This window comes from Erythrolamprus reginae, chromosome 6, assembly GCF_031021105.1.
Source record: "Erythrolamprus reginae isolate rEryReg1 chromosome 6, rEryReg1.hap1, whole genome shotgun sequence".
Classification (NCBI taxonomy): domain Eukaryota; kingdom Metazoa; phylum Chordata; class Lepidosauria; order Squamata; family Dipsadidae; genus Erythrolamprus; species Erythrolamprus reginae.
Genome location: NC_091955.1, coordinates 2658570 through 2677940, shown reverse-complemented (window position 1 = coordinate 2677940; position 19371 = coordinate 2658570). Strand labels below are relative to the sequence as shown.

At 44.0% G+C, this 19371-nt stretch overlaps 1 protein-coding gene across 4 annotated transcripts in view; it reads left to right on the top strand.

Moving 5' to 3' along the window:
• The window catches only part of ITPR2 (inositol 1,4,5-trisphosphate receptor type 2), a 155125-nt gene that overhangs the window by 88823 nt on the left and 46931 nt on the right, over positions 1-19371 (top strand). For all 4 annotated transcript variants that reach the window (XM_070755073.1, XM_070755074.1, XM_070755072.1 and 1 more), the window contains 13 exons: positions 1-55; positions 1401-1458; positions 2150-2315; positions 4182-4355; positions 5724-5813; positions 7535-7660; positions 9379-9501; positions 11122-11322; positions 12491-12742; positions 13983-14108; positions 15113-15241; positions 17177-17297; positions 18865-19055. The exon at positions 1-55 is cut by the window's left edge and continues 78 nt beyond it. In XM_070755073.1, the coding sequence (XP_070611174.1) occupies positions 1-55; positions 1401-1458; positions 2150-2315; positions 4182-4355; positions 5724-5813; positions 7535-7660; positions 9379-9501; positions 11122-11322; positions 12491-12742; positions 13983-14108; positions 15113-15241; positions 17177-17297; positions 18865-19055 (1812 nt within the window). The remainder of the gene's footprint in view (positions 56-1400; positions 1459-2149; positions 2316-4181; positions 4356-5723; positions 5814-7534; positions 7661-9378; positions 9502-11121; positions 11323-12490; positions 12743-13982; positions 14109-15112; positions 15242-17176; positions 17298-18864; positions 19056-19371) is intronic.

Here is a 19371-nt window from a genome sequence, read left to right as displayed (position 1 = left end):
GAAACCGTTGACATTTCTACAACGTCTCCACCTGATTCCCCAGCTCTCACCTCAGGTAAGGCAGAATAAATCACGGGAACAATGATTTAAACCAGCCTTGACCACTTTAAGGCTTGTGGACTACAACTCCCAGAATTCCTCAGCCAGCAAAGCTTTTTTGTATAAGGTAAACCAGCAAAGCTGGCTGAGGAATTGTGGGAGTTGAAGTCCGCAGCGGCCAAGGTTCGAGACCTCTGATTTAAGCAACATTACTGTAATTTTTCCATCACACCAGTTGCCACTGATCGCTTCTTTCTAGCCCAAAAGTAGGAAAGGAGGATAATAACTTTTGTAGTGTTGACTGTACATCGTCTTTTTGCTTTTTAAATTGATTTTTATTGAAAGTTTTTTTAAAAGCTGATGCTTTTGACTTATACAAAAAAGAAAACAATGCATAGAAAAAAATAGAATAAAAAGTAAAAATGTATATATACAATATATATGTGTGTGTGTGTAACATATTTTTGCTGATAATGAAAAGGAAGGGAGACTACTATAGATCAATTTTGGGCTTACTTGCCTTCATCAGGTAGCCACAACGAGGCAGTAGCTGTCACGATCTCAGGAACTAAAAAATTACTAAGCTTTCATCAGTCCGTATTGACTTCTTCAGAGTATAAAATCTCCAATTACACTCTGGCAAAGTCAATAGAGATTGATGAAAGTTTAGTAACTTTTTAGTAGTTTTAAAGTAAATTTTAAATGTTCCAGAGATTGTGATCATATCTTCCTTTCAATACTCATTTTCTAACTTATGCAGTTGTACCTATCGTTTTCTTTTGGTACTTCAAAAATTTAACAAATGTCACTCATCATAGTAATAAGAATAGTGGTAGTAATACAGTAGTACCTCTAGATACGAGCTGCTCCACATGCGAATATTCCAAGATACGAGCCACGAGGGGAGAGAAATTTCTGTTCCAGACCCGAGCTCAAATTCAGGATACGAGCCAAGCGTCCACTAGGTGGCGCAAGAATCCTTGCTTTTGATTATCATGGAAGGGAAAAACAAAGTCTAAAGCCATTTGTTCCAGATACGAGTTGCTCGACATACAAGCTCCCTTCTGGAACAAATTATGCTCTTATCTAGAGGTACTACTGTATATCCCCAAAACAAAGTCAATTATCGATTATAATCCTCCCTTCCCTTCTGATTGCTCAATCTCAAGGCTTGTCTATAAATTCTCATCTAGATTTCCGCTGTACTACTTACCTTGTTTTATTTTATTTTTCTTATCCAACCAGTTGTACTTTTGTAGAAATCTGTTTCTTCCTTCCCCTTTATTTGCATAGTTAGTCTATTCATCTCTGCTGGTTCCAATATTTTGTTCATGATCATTAAGTTCGTTCTTCTATTGCAGTGGCTGTTCCTGATATAGATGAAATTGCTGCAGAAGCCGAAACCATGTTTGCTGGCAGGTGAGCCCATAATTTTGGCCAGCTGTTTTTTGCTTCATCAACTCCTTTCCACTGTCTTTGCTCTTAATATTTTATACTTAAATACTTAATATATTCAATTCTTCTTTATATTTCTTCTGGACAGTGTATCAATACCGTATTTCTGTGGTGGCAATTTTTAAATCTTCAGGCTGTTTTGCAAACTTCTGATGGTTTTTAGCAAGCTTGGAAAACCCTACCACTTCTGGCTGACCAAAAATACTCAAGGCCACCCACAATCTCCCTCTTCCTGCTTGTTATACCTCTAGCTATGCAGCCAAACATCCTACTTCCTTTCCCTGCCGCCTGACTGCACTGTTCACCCATTTGGAGACTGTCAGAAATCACTACCCCTAAATCCTTCTCTTCTGAAGTTTTGCTAGCGCAGAACTGCCAATGCAATACTCAGATTGAGGATTCCTTTTCCCCAAGTGCATTATTTTACATTTGGAAACATTAAACTGCAGTTTCCATTGCTTTGACCTTTGATCAAGTAAAGCTACATCATTTCTGTTCTTCGTATCTTTTAGCTTCCAATCATCCCATAATCCTCTTTGTTGTTCTTCTCGGCACTCTTAGAGTCTCAACTTTCCTTTTTATATCATATATATATATCAGAACTGGACGCACTATTCCAAGTTTTCTCGCTCTCTCTGTGTCTCCTTTTTTGCAGGAAGGAAAAAAACGCCGTGCAACTGGATAACGACGGGGGCAGGACGTTTTTGCGAGTCCTGATTCATCTTATAATGCACGATTACCCTCCGTTGCTCTCAGGAGCCCTGCAACTCTTGTTTAAACACTTCAGCCAGCGTGCAGAGGTGTTGCAAGCATTTAAGCAGGTACATCAGTGTTAAGTGTTACGAGTGAGCAGAATTACCCTTGACTTACAAAGGGTGCACAGAGTAAACGTGGAGGTGGTAGATATCCGCTAATAGGCCAGAGGTATGAGTAGTATTTCAGATAGCCAGACCAGATACATTAAGTGTGCAGTGGTGCCTCTACTTACGAACTTAATTCGTTGCGTGACCAGGTTCTTAAGTAGAAAAGTTTGTAGGAAGAAGCAATTTTTCCCATAGGAATCAATGTAAAAGCAAATAATGTGTGTGATTGGGGAAACCACAGGGAGGGTGGAGGCCCTGTTTTCTTCCAGGAGATTCCTAGAGAGGCCCTACGGAGGCTTCTCCCCGCCTTTTCTGGCCCTGTTTCCTCCCAGGAGATTTCAAGCGAGGCCCCATGGAGACTTATCCCCGCCTTTTCGGCCCTGTTTCCTCCCAGGAGATTCTTAGAGAGGCCCCACGGAGGCTTATCCCCGCCTTTTCTGGCCCTGTTTCCTCCCAGGAGATTCCTAGAGAGGCCCCATGGGAGTTTCTCCCCACCTTTTCTGGCCCTGTTTCCTCCCAGGAGATTCTAAGAGAGGCCCCACGGGGGCTTCCCCTCGCCTTTTCCGGCCCTGTAATTAGGTCCTCCATATTTTCATTGTATTGTAAATCTTTGCATTGTTTAACATACTGTTTGTTTATGAAAAGATAGCATATGTATACTATATACAGTACTGGGTAGAATTGAGTTAATTATATTAGTCCGGCCCTCTAAAACCATCCCAATTTCTCATGCGGCCCTATGGCAAAATTAATTACCCACCCCTGCGCTAGGATTTGCCTTTCTATCTCCACAAACGTTTGGGGTAAAAAATCTTTCCATTTGCAGCAATTAAACTTTTCTTGAATTATATGAATTCAAGAATTATGAATTATGCCCTGCATTCCTCCTCCCGTAACAGAATACCATACGAAACTAGACTTACAATCCTGGGCCTAGAAAACTTAGAGACTAAGATGCCTGAAACATGATCTAAGTATTGCCCACAAGATTATATGCTGCAATGTCCTGCCGGTCAATGACTACTTCAGCTTTAACCACAACAACACAAGAGCACACAACAGATTCAAGCTCAATATTAACCGCTCCAAACCTGACTGTAAAAAATATGACTTTAGTAATAGAGTTGTTTAAGCATGGAACTCATTATCGGACTCTGTAGTATCATCCCCTAACCCCCAACATTTTACCCTTAGACTGTCCACGGTTGACCTCTCCAGATTCCTAAGAGGTCAGTAAGGGGTGTACATAAGTGCACTAGAGTGCCTTCCGACCCCTGTCCTATTGTCTCTCCTATATCCCATATAACTCCTCTTCTATCCCTATATCTTTCTTCTATTCTCTCATTGATTATTTTATCCTATACTCTCTCTTCTATTCTTTCTCTAATTCTATTTCCCCAAAGGTGTCCTCTATTATATATTTTTCTTTATTTATTAATCAAATTTGTATCCGCCCCTCTCCGCAGACTCGGGGCGGCTAACAACAGTAATAAAACAATATAAACAAATCTGATATTTAAGTTAATTTTAAAAAGAAACCCCAATTTAAGAGACCAATCATACATACAGACATACCATGCATAAATTTTTTTTATAAGCCTAGGGGAAGGGAATATCTCAATTCCCCCAAGCCTGACGACAGAGGTGGGTTATAAGGAGCTTACGAAAGGCAAGGAGGGTGGGGGCAAGTCTTATATCTCGGGGGAGTTGGTTCCAGAGGGCCGGGGCCGCCACAGAGAAGGCTCTTCATTGTGTATTATTGTATATTGGAGAAAATGAATGAATGAATGAATAAATAAAATAAACAATAATAAATATTTGCAGGTCCAGTTGCTGGTGTCTAACCAAGATGTGGATAGTTACAAGCAAATTAAAACTGACCTTGACCAACTAAGGCTGACGGTAGAAAAATCAGAACTTTGGGTCCAAAAAACCAGTAATTATGAAAACGGAGTGTTGGGTGAAAACCAAACAAAAGGAAGTGATGAACCAATCGAAGTGAGTCGTTTTGGTTTCTATCCTTCACCTCATTCATGCTTTCGTTTTCCTAGGCTTTGAAAGTTTTGCAAGCATTGTTATTTTTTATTATTATTCTTATCTTAAATTTATTATAACTTCCATTCTAGACCAATTCTAGAATCTTAAAAAGCATAATTTGCCTGGATAACAACAGTTCACAAATTCAGGGGGTGGACATAAAAATGGAAACACCTTGCAGCTCTTCCGTGGAATCCAGAGTTGTGAAGCTCCCTCCGAACAGTTTTTGTGGAAACTGGGTCCTGTATGTGTCTGTTGAGCTCTGCAGTGATTTTAGGAGCTGTGGTCTTGCAATCCACTCTAACCATTCGCTTTAGAGTCCGAACGGTCTTTCTCAGACAACTTCGACTTTCGACCAGACCTGTGCTTGGCTGAAGACGTTTTCCCTTCTCTTTCAAAAGCAGTCGTGACTTTTGAGACATGACCTCTTGAAACACCAAATATTCGGGCACTTTCTGCTACACTAATGCCTGTCATTCGGGCACCAACAATTTGGCCTCTTTGAAAGTCTGAGAGGTCTGCCATTTCTAGAAGGTTATAACCAATTTCCTTAAATTTCTGTACAAAAAAAAGGTTGCTTAAAAAAGCATATCAAATAACAGAATTTAAAAAAAACATTAAAATATGTCACGTTTTGATTGATTTGAACATGTTCAAACATTATGTTCAAGCATAGCTAGAGGTATAACAAGCAGGAAGAGGGAGATTATGATCCCCTTATATAGAGCGCTGGTGAGACCACATTTGGAATACTGTGTTCAGTTCTGGAGACCTCACCTACAAAAAAGATATTGACAAAATTGAACGGGTCCAAAGACGGGCTACAAGAATGGTGGAAGGTCTGAAGCATAAAACGTATCAGGAAAGACTTCATGAACTCAATCTGTATAGTCTGGAGGACAGAAGGAAAAGGGGGGACATGATCGAAACATTTAAATATGTCAAAGGGTTAAATAAGGTCCAGGAGGGAAGTGTTTTTAATAGGAAAGTGAACACAAGAACAAGGGGACACAATCTGAAGTTAGTTAGGGGAAAGATCAAAAGCAACATGAGAAAATATTATTTGACTGAAAGAGTAGTAGATGCTTGGAACAAACTTCCAGCAGATGTGGTTGGTAAATCCACAGTCACTGAATGTAAACATGCCTGGGATAAACATATATCCATCCTAAGATAAAATACAGGAAATAGTATAAGGGCAGACTAGATGGACCATGAGGTCTTTTTCTGCCATCAGACTTCTATGTTTCTATGTTATGTAGTAGTTAGTAACGGGAACGCAAGTAACTGCTTTACGTTTTATTTTTCAACTCTTTCTTGAAACGATAGGATTCAAGCATGTTAAGTCCAGTCGAAGACGGCAGTAAGAAACCACAGATTGATACCAACAAGAGTAACAACTATAACATAGTTATGGAGGTATGTGGAGATACTTTGATAATATCGTATCTTTTACAAAGGGAGACCTTTTACAACTCATTGGTAGCCTCACACTTATTTTATTATTATTATTATTATTATTATTATTATTATTATTATTATGTTAAATTTATTATAACTACTATTCTAGACAAATTCCTTGTGTGTTGAACTTGGCCAACAAAGAATCCTCTTCTTTATTGGCTAAGGACATACATTCTATTTCGCTGCTACTAATATTGTTGGCCGGGCAGGTACAAAAACAGCCAGGGAAATGATTGAAATCTGGAAATGGCTCCATTTGTCGGTCAACAGGAATGCTGAATTACCACCAGCCTATCAAGTACTTAGGAGTTGAGGGGTTAGCGGCCCAAAGAAACGACAACCAATTGCCAGCCCTCAACACACCAATCAGCCAATAGGAAGGCACCACGGGAAACATGACTCACAGAATAGCCCAAATCGCACATCCCAGTAGAGAAAAGTTCCCTGAGAATGGGCTCCAGTACAAGTCCAGATACTTGGAAGACTAAATCTTTGGCCCTGTTGACTGACCCAGATCGGATGCTGCAACATTATTCCGGGATGTGTATATTGGGATGCAATCATGGGCTTTCCTAAATATGCCCATGTCACACCAACACTCCGCAGTCTGTATTGTTTGCCGATCAGTTTCCGGTCACAATTCAAAGTGTTGGTTATGACCTATAAAGCCCTTCATGACATCGGACCAGACTATCTCCGAGACGGCCTTCTGCCGCACAAATCCCAGCGATCGGTTAGGTCCCACAGAGTTGGCCTTCTCCGGGTCCCGTCGATGAAACAATGTCGTTTGGCGGGATCCAGGGGAAGAGCCTTCTCTGTGGTGGCCCCGCCCCTCTGGAACCAGCTCCCCCCCAGAGATTTGGATTGCCCCCACCCTCCTTGTCTTTCACAAACTTCTTAAAACTCACCTCTCCCGTCAGGCATAGGGGAATAGAGACATTTCCCCCTGGCTTATATAGTTTTATGTATGGTATGCTTGCGTTGAATGGTTTTAAATTAATGGGTTTTTAGATACTTTTTAAATATTAGATTTGTTTATTATATACTGTTTTATTATTGTTGTGAGCCACCCCGAGTCTATGGAGAGGGGTGGCATACAAATCTAAATAATGATGATGATGATGATGATGATGATGATGATGATGATGAACAGGTCCAAACGGGTCCAAAGACGGGCTACAAGAATGGTGGAAGGTCTTAAGCATAAAACGTATCAGGAAAGACTTCATGAACTCCATCTGTATAGCCTGGAGGACAGAAGGAAAAGGGGGGACACGATCGAAACATTTAAATATGTTCTAGGGTTAAATAAGTTTCAGGAGGGAAGTGTTTTTAATAGGAAAGTGAACCCAAGAACAAGGGGACACAATCTGAAGTTAGTTGGGGGAAAGATCAAAAGCAACATGAGAAAATATTATTTTACTGAAAGAGTAGTAGATCCTTGGAACAAACTTCCAGCAGACGTGGTAGATAAATCCACAGTCACTGAATGTAAACATGCCTGGGATAAAGATATATCCATCCTAAGATAAAATACAGGAAATAGTATAAGGGCAGACTACATGGGCCATAAGGTCTTTTTCTGCCATCAGTCTTCTATGTTTCTATAATAATTTGCCTTAATTCATGGGGGGGGAAAAGAATTATGCCCATTATATGTTACTTTCCATCCACAGATTTTGATCCGATTACGTGGGCTCTGCATTCAGAATAAAAAATGTCGAAACCAGCAGCAGCGCTTGCTTAAAAATATGGGAGCCCACAGCGTCGTGTTGGATCTCCTCCAAATACCCTACGAAAAGGTAAGGACATTAACATATTTGGCAATCCTTGTCAGAGGTATTTTGAACTTGCGTTGGAAATGTGGAGTATATCAGAGCTTGCATTTGCGGAAACTGGCCTGTTTGTTCCCAAGCAGCAAACCAGTCCAGCCAGCCCCACCAACCCAAGGTAGTTGGGGGAAAGATCGAAAGCAATGTGAGACAATATTATTTTACCGAAAGAGTAGTAGATGCTTGGAACAAACTTCCAGCAGACGTGGTTGGTAAATCCACAGGAACTGAATGTAAACATGCTTGGGATAAACATATATCCATCCTAAGATAAAATACAGGAAATAGTATAAGAGCAGACTAGATGGACCATGAGGTCTTTTTGTGCCGTCAATCTTCTATGTTTCTATATTTCTATGTTTCTACGTTTATAGTTATTGACTTACCTACTTGCATCCAGTTTCAGCAACTGATTAGCAGAAGAAAATTAATTCCATGTATCCCAGTGGCCAATTAGGTCCCACAGAGTTGGCCTTCTCCACGTTCTGTTTGCCGGCAATGTTGGCTGGCGGGGCCTAGGAGAAGAGCCATCTCTGTGGTGGCCCCGGCCCTCTGGAACAAACTCCCTCTGCAGATGTTTTTAATGCCTTTCAGAAAGCGAGGATAGTGGGGGCGGTGTGAATCTCTGAAGGGAGTTGATTCCAGAGGACCGGGGCCACAACAGAGAAAGCCCTTTCCCTGCGCATCCACCAGTTGTCATTGTTTGGCCGACAGGACCCGGAGAAGGCCAACTCTGCACGACCTAACCAGTGGCTGGGATATATGAGGCAGAAGACGTTTCCGTGAATAATCTGGTCCAATGCCATGTAGGGCTTCATAGGTGATCGCCCAGGTTCGCCTGGTGGACCAGTTGCGACCCTATTTGGACCGGGAGTCACTGCTCACAGTCTCTCGTGCCCTCATCACCTCGAGGCTCGACTATTGTAATGCTCTCTACATGGGGCTACCTTTGAAAAGTGTTCGGAAACTTCAGGTCGTGCAGAATGCAGCTGCGAGAGCAATCATGGGCTTCCCCAAATATGCCCATGTCACACCAACACTCCACAGACTGCATTGGTTGCCGATCAGTTTCCGCTCACAATTCAAAGTGTTGGTTATGACCTATAAAGCCCTTCATGGCACCGGACCAGATTATCTCAGGGACCGCCTTCTGCTGCACGAATCCCAGCGACCAGTTAGGTCCCACAGAGTGGGTCTTCTCCAGGTACCGTCAACTAAACAATGCCGCTTGGCGAGACCCAGGGGAAGAGCCTTCTCTGTGGCGGCCCCGGCCCTCTGGAACCAACTCCCCCCATTAGCATTGCCCCCACCCTCCTTGCCTTTCGTAAGCTACTTAAAACCCGCCTCTGCCGTCAGACATGGGGGAACTGAGATATTCTTTCCCCCTAGGCCTTTACAATTCTATGCATGGTATGTCTATATGTCTGTTTGGTTTTTATTATAATGGGTTTTTAATTGTTTTTAGTATTGGATTATTATTATATGCTGTCTTATTATTGCTGTGAGCCACCCCGAGTCTCCGGAGAGGGGCGGCATACAAATCCAATAAATAAATAAATAAAATAAAATCACCTTGAATTGACTATTTAACAGATAATGTGTGGGTCAGCCTCTACTGATATTAATTTCTAACTTTTCCCCCCTTTTATTGGTTCACCTTGCCATTGAAATAATGACTACGACCGAAGACTGACCAGAAGATGAATGAAATTATGACCTTAGCTCACCTGTTCCTTCAGAACTTCTGTCGTGGAAATCCCCAGAATCAGATACTTCTCCATAAACACCTCAACCTGTTCTTAACCCCTGGGGTCAGTATTTAATCCATGGAGGGATTTCTCACTGGAAGGGGCGGTGTTTGTATCCAGAAAGACTGCATGATTCTGTATCTGAAGATTCAAGGCTGTGGGGGTGCAGACTAGATGACCTTCAAGGTCCTTTCCAACTCTGTTCCTCTGTAATCTAGTCCGTGTAAATACTGTTAGTCCATGGTACATAACGGTATTTGTAGTTGCCATGTATGTTAAACTACCAATTGTAGTTTGTATTTTTACAGTTGCAATGTCTCTTTAAGGACTTTGGCTGGTTCACCATAAGAGGGCGCCAGCACTCACTCCTGTCAATGACGCTGGATAGCTCATTCACCTTTTTGCCTTTACCTTGTGGGGGAGTATATTTTGCTTCGTGCAGCTATGTGCGGTTTGTTGTTTATTTCTGCTTTGTGCTTGTAAATATGTATACAGTGGTACCTCGTGATACGAACCCCTCGTCATATGAACTTTCCGAGATGCGAACCCGGGGTTCGGAAATTTTTTGCCTCTTCCAAACTTTTTCTGTCTTATGAACCCGCCGCCCAAACGCCGAACCCGGAAGTTCGGCAAAAGTTTGGATTCGGGGGGCCACCAAGAAGCCCTGCCGCCCGGCTGTTGCATTTTGAAACATCCGGGGGGCTTCTCGGCGTCCTCCCGAACCCGAACGCCAAACCCGAACTTTTGCCGAACTTCTGGGTTCTGCGTTCGGGAGGCCGCTGAGAAGCCCCACTGCCCGGCTGTCACCTTTTGAAACAGCCGGGGGGCTTCTCGGCATCCTCCCGAATGCCGAACCCGGAAGTGGGGAATCCCAATAGGGAATTCCATGGGCGGAGCTTTGACGTCATGAAGACGTCCTTCCTGGAGTCCATGTTTTGGCCGGCCAGGAAGGACGTCTTCGTGACGTCAAAGCTCCGCCCATGGAATTCCCTATTGGGATTCCCCACCTCTGTTTGAGCCTCCCGACCGGCCTGACAGCTCCGCAGCTCTTTTGCAAAGCTGACAGCTGAGCGGCAGGGCTTCTCAGCATCCTCCTGAACCTGAATGCCAACCCCGAACTTTTGCCAAACTTCCGGGTTCGGCGTTCGGGAGAACGCCGAGAAGCCCCCTGGCTGTTTCAAAAGGCGACAGCCAGGTGGCGGCGCCCAGCGGAGCGCCATTTTTGTGGGGGAGGGGGGTGTCCTTGCACACATTAATTGACTTTACATTGTTTCCTATGGGAAACATTGTTTCGTCTTACGAACTTTTCACCTTACGAACCTCCTCCGGGACCCAATTAAATTCGTAGGATGAGGTATCACTGTATATGGTTAGGTTAGGTTAGGTTTATTGGATTTATATGCCGCCCCTCTCCGCAAACTCGGGGCGGCTCACAACAATAATAAAAAACAGTACAGTACATAATACCAAATCCAATGCCCACCCATCTAGTTACAATTTAAAATTAATAATCTCATATGTAAATAATACTTGTTCAGCATATTAAGTCTGTGTCGTTACTGGCTGTATCACACATCCTTAAACTCTGCTCAGCGCATGTCGAAGGTCTTGTAGCCTAGCTGCACATACCAACAAATACCGCAGATATTATTGTACAATTTTTCTTCCCCGTGTTTAAATTAGCTTCTGGAGGCCGAAACCATGCGGCACATATTCACCAACAATTACCACCTGTGCAACGAAATCAGCGAGCGGCCCGTGCAGCATTTTGTCCACTGCATCGAGACGCACGGCCGACATGTCGAATACCTGCGTTTTCTGCACACCATTGTCAAAGCCGATGGCAAATACGTCAAGAAGTGCCAGGACATGGTGATGACAGAGGTGAGTGAAGGCAGCTCCCTCCGAACTTTGGGGCACTGGGGATGGGCTCCCAGGAGGCAGGTTTTCCTCATATATTATAGGGCAGTGACGGTGAGCCTTTTTTGGTCCGGGTGCCAAAAGTGTGTGTGTTTGTGTATGTGCTAGCACGTGTGTGTTGGAGTAACGTTTTTGCACAAGCTAGCCCACCCAGATAGCCAAAGCAGCAAACCAGCCTGCTTCAGACCAGGATACCAGGAACCTTAGTCTTGAAGATAATTGAAGACACGTACTGCAGAGTTTCTTAGTTTGTCCAGGTTCGCCTGGTGCACCAGTTGCGGCCCTATCTGGACCGGGACTCACTGCTCACAGTCACTCATGCCCTCATCACCTCAAGGCTCGACTACTGTAACGCTCTCTACATGGGGCTACCTGTGAAAAGTGTTCGGAAACTTCAGATCGTGCAGAATGAAGCTGCAAGAGCAATCATGGGCTTCCCTAAATATGCCCATGTTACACCAACATTCCGCAGTCTGCATTGGTTGCCGATCAGTTTCCGGTCACAATTCAAAGTGTTGGTTATGACCTATAAAGCCCTTCATGGCACCGGACCAGATTATCTCAGGGACCACCTTCTGCCGCACGAATCCCAGCGACTGGTGTGGGTCTTCTCCGGGTCCCGTCAACTAAACAATGCCGCTTGGCGGGACCCAGGGAAAGAGACTTCTCTGTGGCGGCCCTGGTCCTCTGGAACCAACTCCCCCCAGAGATTAGGATTGCCCCCACCCTCCTTGCCTTTCGTAAGCTCCTTAAAACCCACCTCTGCCACCAGGCATGGGGGAACTGAGATACTCTTTCCCCCTAGACCTTTACAATTTTATGCATGGTATGTCTGTATGTATGTTTGGTTTTACAATAAGGGTTTTTAACTGTTTTAATATTGGATTGTCATATGCTGTTTTACTACTGTTGTTAGCCGCCCTGAGTCTACGAAGAGGGGCGGCATACAAATCCAATAAAATAAAATCAGATCAAATCAAATCAAATCAAATCAAATCTCAAACCAAACCAAACCAAAACCAAAACCCAAATCAAATCAAATCAAATCGCCATCACTGAACTGAAAGATCTCTCAAAGTCCCTTCCAAGCCCTCTTATTGAGGATGAGAACTAATCCCCAGTCTCCTTTCAGCTGATCAACGGCGGGGAAGAAGTCTTGGTCTTCTACAACGACAGAGCCTCCTTCCCGACCCTCCTTCAGATGATGTGCTCTGAGCGAGACCGTGTGGATGAGAGTGGGCCTTTGATGTATCACATCACCCTGGTGGAACTGCTGGCGGCCTGCACCGAGGGCAAGAACGTCTACACCGAGATCAAATGCAACTCTCTCCTCCCCCTGGATGACATCGTGCGTGTGGTGACTCACGAGGACTGCATACCCGAGGCAGGTTGAATGTTGTTGTATCTTCTTAAAATAAGGTGGGCTTTAATATCCCACATGGGTGAAGGAAGTTAACCTACACCCAGTGAAGGGCTGCAAAAAACTGTGGGCATGGCTTATTTTGTGGGTGTGGCTTGCCGACCATGTGACCAGGTGGGAGCGGCTTGATGATCATGTGACGGGGGTGGCGGCTTAAAGCTCATGTGACTGGTTTAAAGGTGGCCAACTTGACATCACTCACGTCAAGGGTTAGTGCTACTGAAATACCACCCAATAACTTAACTTTCAACCTTTCTCAATTACTGTCCTGTCAGGCTCTCTGACAGACTCCTCCCAAAAATGCACAGGTCCAAATTTCAGACACACACACGTTTGAAAATTCAAAACAATGTTCTTTATAATGAAAATTCACTTAACCTAAGCCCTCTTTTGGTATAGCAAAGAGCACTCGTCTCCAAACAAACTGGTAATTTGTACAAGTCCCTTATCAGTTCTGTGATACTTAGCTTGCAGCTGTGAGGCAATTCACAGTCCTTCTTCTTCCACACAGTGAAACACACTTTGCTCTGGCTTAGTTTCAAAGCGGGGAAGAATCAGCACACAAAAGGTCAAAGTCAGTAAAGCAGTCACGAAACACAACGATCAGATAATCCTCCACAATGGCCAAACCCACAGGCTGCTATTTATAGCAGCCTCACTAATGACCACAGCCCCACCCAACCACAGGTGGCCTCATTTTCTTTGATAATAATCTCTCAGTTGTTGTTGCCTATGCATCGCTCTCCGCACGCGTGGCTGTATCATTAACTCTTGTTCTGAATCCAAGGAGGAGCTAGATAATTGATCTCCTTCTGAGCTGTCTGCCCCACTCTCCTCCTCCCTGTCACTCATGTCTTCTTGGTCAGAGGAGCCTTCATCAGCAGATTCAACCGGGGGCAAAACAGGCCTGCAGCATGTGGATGTCTCCCCCCACATCCACAGTCCTTGGGGCAGGAGCAGGGCCAGAGCTAACCACAACAATTACCAGGACATGTACTAACTGCACCCATCTTTAATAATCCTGTCATTATTACTGGGGGGAAAAAGAATATTGTTCCCAAGTAACAAACTTTTGGAAAGGAAGCATTGCCTTAGCTTAGATTAACACAAAATATAATAATAGAAAACGAGTTTATGGCTGTAAAACAAGGCTTGGTGGAACAGTTGTGATATATTTCCAGTGACAATTTCTTTGATCTTCCAGATCAAGATTGCATATGTCAACTTTGTCAATCACTGCTATGTGGACACCGAAGTGGAAATGAAGGAAATTTACACCAGTAACCATATCTGGAAGCTATTCGAGAATTTCCTAGTGGACATGGCAAGGGTAAGCCTTTGGATGCCTTTCAGAGATTTTATTGAACAGTTTTTTTAAAAAATATTGAAACTTACTTTGATTTCTGGCTAAATAGAGAGAGAATTTCCCTTGGAATTGAAATCCATGCATGTTAAAGCTGTGGAGGTTGGAAAACATTAGAATTAAGTAATGCGAGTAATTTTCAAACCAAGAAATGGACTAGATATTTAGATAGATAGATAGATAGATAGATAGATAGATAGATAGATAGATAGATAGATAGAGAGAGAGAGACAGACAGACAGACAGACACACACACACACACACACACAGACAGATAGATGATAGATAGAGATAGATAGATAGAGATAGAAAGACAGACAGACAGATAGATGATAGATAGATAGAAAGAAAGAAAGATAGATAGAGAGATGATAGATAGATAGATAGAAAGAAAGAAAGATAGATAGATAGAGAGATGATAGATAGATAGAAAGAAAGAAAGAAAGATAGATAGATAGATAGATAGATAGATGATAGATAGAGTATAGATAGATAGATAGATAGATAGATAGACAGAAAGAAAAAAGATAGATGATAGATAGATAGAAAGAAAGAAAGATAGATGATAGATAGAAAGAAAGAAAGATGATAGATAGAAAGAAAGAAAGATAGATGATAGATAGATAGATAGATAGAGACAGACAGACAGACAGACAGATAGATGATAGATAGAGGATAGATAGATAGATAGATATAGATAGATAGATGATAGAGACAGACAGACAGACAGATGATAGATAGATAGATAGATGATAGATAGATAGATAGATAGATAGATAGATAGATAGATAGATAGACAGACCAGATTATCCAGGTTCAATTTTTGCTTTGCTTCAAACATTTTCACACCATGAGGAAAAACTACAGGAGCTTTTTAGGCATTTAAGGATAGAAATAGCAGCTCCTTTGATATCTGTGTGTCTGCCTGTCTGCTTTATATCATATCTGTCTTCTTCTTTCACCAATAATAGGTTTGTAACACCAGCACGGACAGAAAACATGCTGATTTATCTCTGGAAAAATATGTCACCGAACCAGTCATGAGTATCGTGAGTGGCTTTTTCAGTTCTCCGTTTTCGGACAACAGCACGAGCCTCCAGGTAAGACCCTGGTTACAAGTCTCCGCTGGAAACCGTTAGCCGTGATTCTAGATTATAACACAAGGGTTACTTGGAAAGTATGGTTACAAGGCCCATAGCTCTTGCGGGGAATGTTCGCGGGGGAAGTTGGTGTTACTATTGTATAGCGGGAAGCCAGCGGAAGAGAACAAGAAGGGTCATTGGTCAGTAAATCATCGACTGGTGTTGTGGTGAAAGTTAGAGAGGAGCGTCTCCATTCCGTTTTCCTCCAAGAGTGAAGTGCGCATTGTAATATGTTCCCTGAATGCTAAGAGCATGAACACTGCTGCAATCTTTTTATTCTTCCTTCCCAACCAATTATAAAGCAAATTCCAAACTTCAAAGTATTCTGAATCCTTTTTCTGATTTAATTGCATTGTCAATTTGTCTAATTGTGCGCATTCTAGGATTGTTTTTCTAATACAGTGGTACCTCTATTTAAGAACTACTCTACTTATGAACTTTTCTAGATAAGAACCGGGTGTTCAAGATTTTTTTTTGCCTCTTCTCAAGAACCATTTTTCACTTACAAACTTGAGCCTCTGAAACTATAACTGGAAAAGTCAGGGAGAAGCCTCCGTGGGGCCTCTCTAGGAATCTCATGGGAGAAAACAGAGCCAGAAAATGTGGGGAGAAGCCTCTGTGGGGCCTCTCTAGGAATCCCGTGAGAGGAAACAGGGCTGGAAAAGTCAGGGAGAAACCTCCGCGGGGCCTCTCTAGGAATCTCATGGGAGGAAACAGGGCCAGAAAAGATGGGGAGAAGCCTCTATTGGGCCTCTCTAGGAATCCCCTGGGAAGAAACAGGGCCAGAAAAGGTGGGGAGAAGCCTCTGTGGGGCCTCTCTAGGAATCCCCTGGGAGGAAACAGGGCTGGAAAAGTCAGGGAGAAACCTCCGCGGGGCCTCTCTAGGAATCTCATGGGAGGAAACAGGGCCAGAAAAGATGGGGAGAAGCCTCTATGGGGCCTCTCTAGGAATCCCCTGGGAGGAAACAGGGCCAGAAAAGGTGGGGAGAAGCCTCTGTGGGGCCTCTCTAGGAATCCCGTGAGAGGAAACAGGGCTGGAAAAGTAAAGGGAGAAACCTCCGCGGGGCCTCTCTAGGAATCTCATGGGAGGAAACAGGGCCAGAAAAGGTGGGGAGAAGCCTCTGTGGGGCCTCTCTAGGAATCCCCTGGGAGGAAACAGGGCTGGAAAAGTCAGGGAGAAACCTCCGCGGGGCCTCTCTAGGAATCTCATGGGAGGAAACAGGGCCAGAAAAGATGGGGAGAAGCCTCTATGGGGCCTCTCTAGGAATCCCCTGGGAGGAAACAGGGCCAGAAAAGGTGGGGAGAAGCCTCTGTGGGGCCTCTCTAGGAATCCCGTGAGAGGAAACAGGGCTGGAAAAGTAAAGGGAGAAACCTCCGCGGGGCCTCTCTAGGAATCTCATGGGAGGAAACAGGGCCAGAAAAGATGGGGAGAAGCCTCTATGGGGCCTCTCTAGGAATCCCCTGGGAGGAAACAGGGCCAGAAAAGGTGGGGAGAAGCCTCTGTGGGGCCTCTCTAGCAATGCCCTAGGAGGAAACAAGGCCGGAAAAGTGGGGGGGGAGAAGCCTCCGTGCGGCCTCTCTAGGAATCTCCTGGGAAGAAACAGGGCCTCCCCCCTCCCTGTGGTTTCCCCAATCGCACACATTATTTGCTTTTACATTAATTCCTATGGGGAAAATTGCTTTTCCTTACAAACTTTTCTAGTTAAGAACCTGGTCACGGAACAAATTAAGCTCGTAAGTAGAGGTACCACTTTAATCACATTATCACGTTTAAAGTATTCATCATCGTTTATCCACTTTAGTTGTTGGGTGTACACTTTTAGACTAATACCCCCGTTCTTCGAATATTACTTTCCATGAATGGCTTTGTGTTGGTTGTGTTGCTTCTTTCAGACCCATCAACCGGTGTTCATCCAGCTGCTGCAATCTGCCTTTAGAATTTACAACTGCACTTGGCCCAATCCTGCTCAGAAGTCTTCGGTGGAATCTTGTATCAAAACTTTGGCCGAAGTCGGTGGGTGATTTTAATGGTTCTTTTAAAAAAAATTTAAAAAAAATCTTTCTTTCGGGAATCACCTGGTGTTCTGCCTGGCTCTATGGTAAGAATCTCCCGAAAATTCAAGGGTACAAATTTCAGACACACACGCTTGAAAGTTCACAAACAATGTTCTTTATCACAAAAATTCAAAAGAAACAAAGCACCCTTTTTGTATTGCAAAGAGCACTCGTCCCAAAACAACCTGGTAGTCTGTACAATCCCCTTAATCAGTCTTTAAGTACTTAGCTAGCAGCTGTGAAGAAACGTCACAGCCCTCCTTCTTCCATGAAGTGAAACACACACACTTTGCTCTGCTTTGGTTTCAAAGTCGTGAAAAATCAACAAACAAAGTCCGGAAACAGCAAGGCACGGTCCTGAAGAACAACGATCAGATAATCTTCCACAATGGCCAAGCCAACACGCTGCTATTTATATCAGCAGCTCTAATTATTGGAACCCCACCCAAACACAGGTGGCCTCTCTTATCTTCTGTAATATTTCCTCAATTGGTCTCTTCTACGCATAACTCTGTGCCTGCTTGGGTCTATCATTTGCTCATCCGAATCAACTGAAGATAATGGAGATTGGCTTCCTGGGCAGTGTGCCAAGCCCCTCTCTTCCAAGTCAGCCCCACCTTCTTCTTCGTCCGAAGAAACTGCACTACCTGACTCTGTTGGCAATAAAACAGGCCTATGACATGTTGATGTTTCCCCTGCGTCCACCTCCACATTCAGGAGATAAGAGAGGCCACCTGTGTTTGGGTGGGGCTCCAGTAATTAGAGCTGCTGATATAAATAACAAGAAAATCCAAAATTGCTTATCTTCAAACAATGAATATCAATTCATATCCACTGTTTCATGCCTTATGTCTAACAATACGGGGGTGGTAGGGGGAGAAAAAATATTTAAATTCCAAAGGATTTAAACAGGAGAAGATGGAAGGGAAGAAAGAAGGGAAGAAAAGAAGGAGCGAGGGAAGGAGGAGGAGAAGAAAGAATAAAAAGAAGGAGAAAAAGGGGAGGGGAGGGAGGAAGGGAAAAAAGAAGAAAGGAAGAAAAGAGGGAGAGGGAGGAAGGGAGGAAGGAAAGGAGGGAGAAGAGGAGGAAGGGTAGAAAGAAAGGAAGAAAAGAGGGAGGAAGGAGGAAGAGAAGAAAGAATAAAGAAGGAGGAAATGGGGGAGGGAAGGGAGGAAGAGAAAAAAGAAGAAAGAGGGAGGAAGAAAAGATGGGGAGAGGGAAGAATGGAGAAAGGAAAGGAGGAAGAGAAGAAAGAATAAAACGAAGGAGAAGGAAAAGAGGGAAGGGAGGAAGGAAAAAAGGGAGGAAGGAGATAAAATGGGAGGGAGGGAAAGAAGGGAGGGAGAGGAAAAGAAGGAAGGAAAGAAGGAAGGAAGGAAAGAAAGGATGAGAGAGTCAAAAGTTCCACTATCAGTAACCTGTCTTTGTCGGGCATGTCAAAATTTCTCTCTTGGGTTGATGTCTTTCTTGTCTGCCTCTCAACGGACCCATGCACTGATCCATGTTCAATGCTCTTTCCCCCAAAGCCAAGAACCGCGGCATTGCCATCCCGGTGGACCTGGATAGCCAGGTGAACACCTTGTTCATGAAAAGCCACACCAACATGATCCAAAGAGCGGCCATGGGTTGGCGCATGTCTGCTCGGAGTGGCCCCCGCTTTAAAGAGCCCCTTGGAGGACCCTCCTGGGATTACAGGAACATCATTGAGAAACTGCAGGTAGGTCAGGAAAGTCGCTCTCCAAACACTTGGGGAAAGCAGGCACTCGATCGGGGGGTTGGGGGAGACGGGATGGTTCAAAGTGGGCAGCTCTGGACTTCAACTCCCAGAATTCCCCAGGCAGCATTTTTTGCCCTTCATGGCATCAGGCCAGAATATCTCAGGGACCGCCTTCTGCCGCACAAATCCCAGCGACCGGTTAGGTCCCACAGAGTTGGCCTCCTTAGGGTCCCATCGACCAAACAATGTCGTCTGGCGGGACCCAGGGGAAGAGCCTTCTCTGTGGTGGCCCCGACCCTCTGGAACCAGCTCCCCC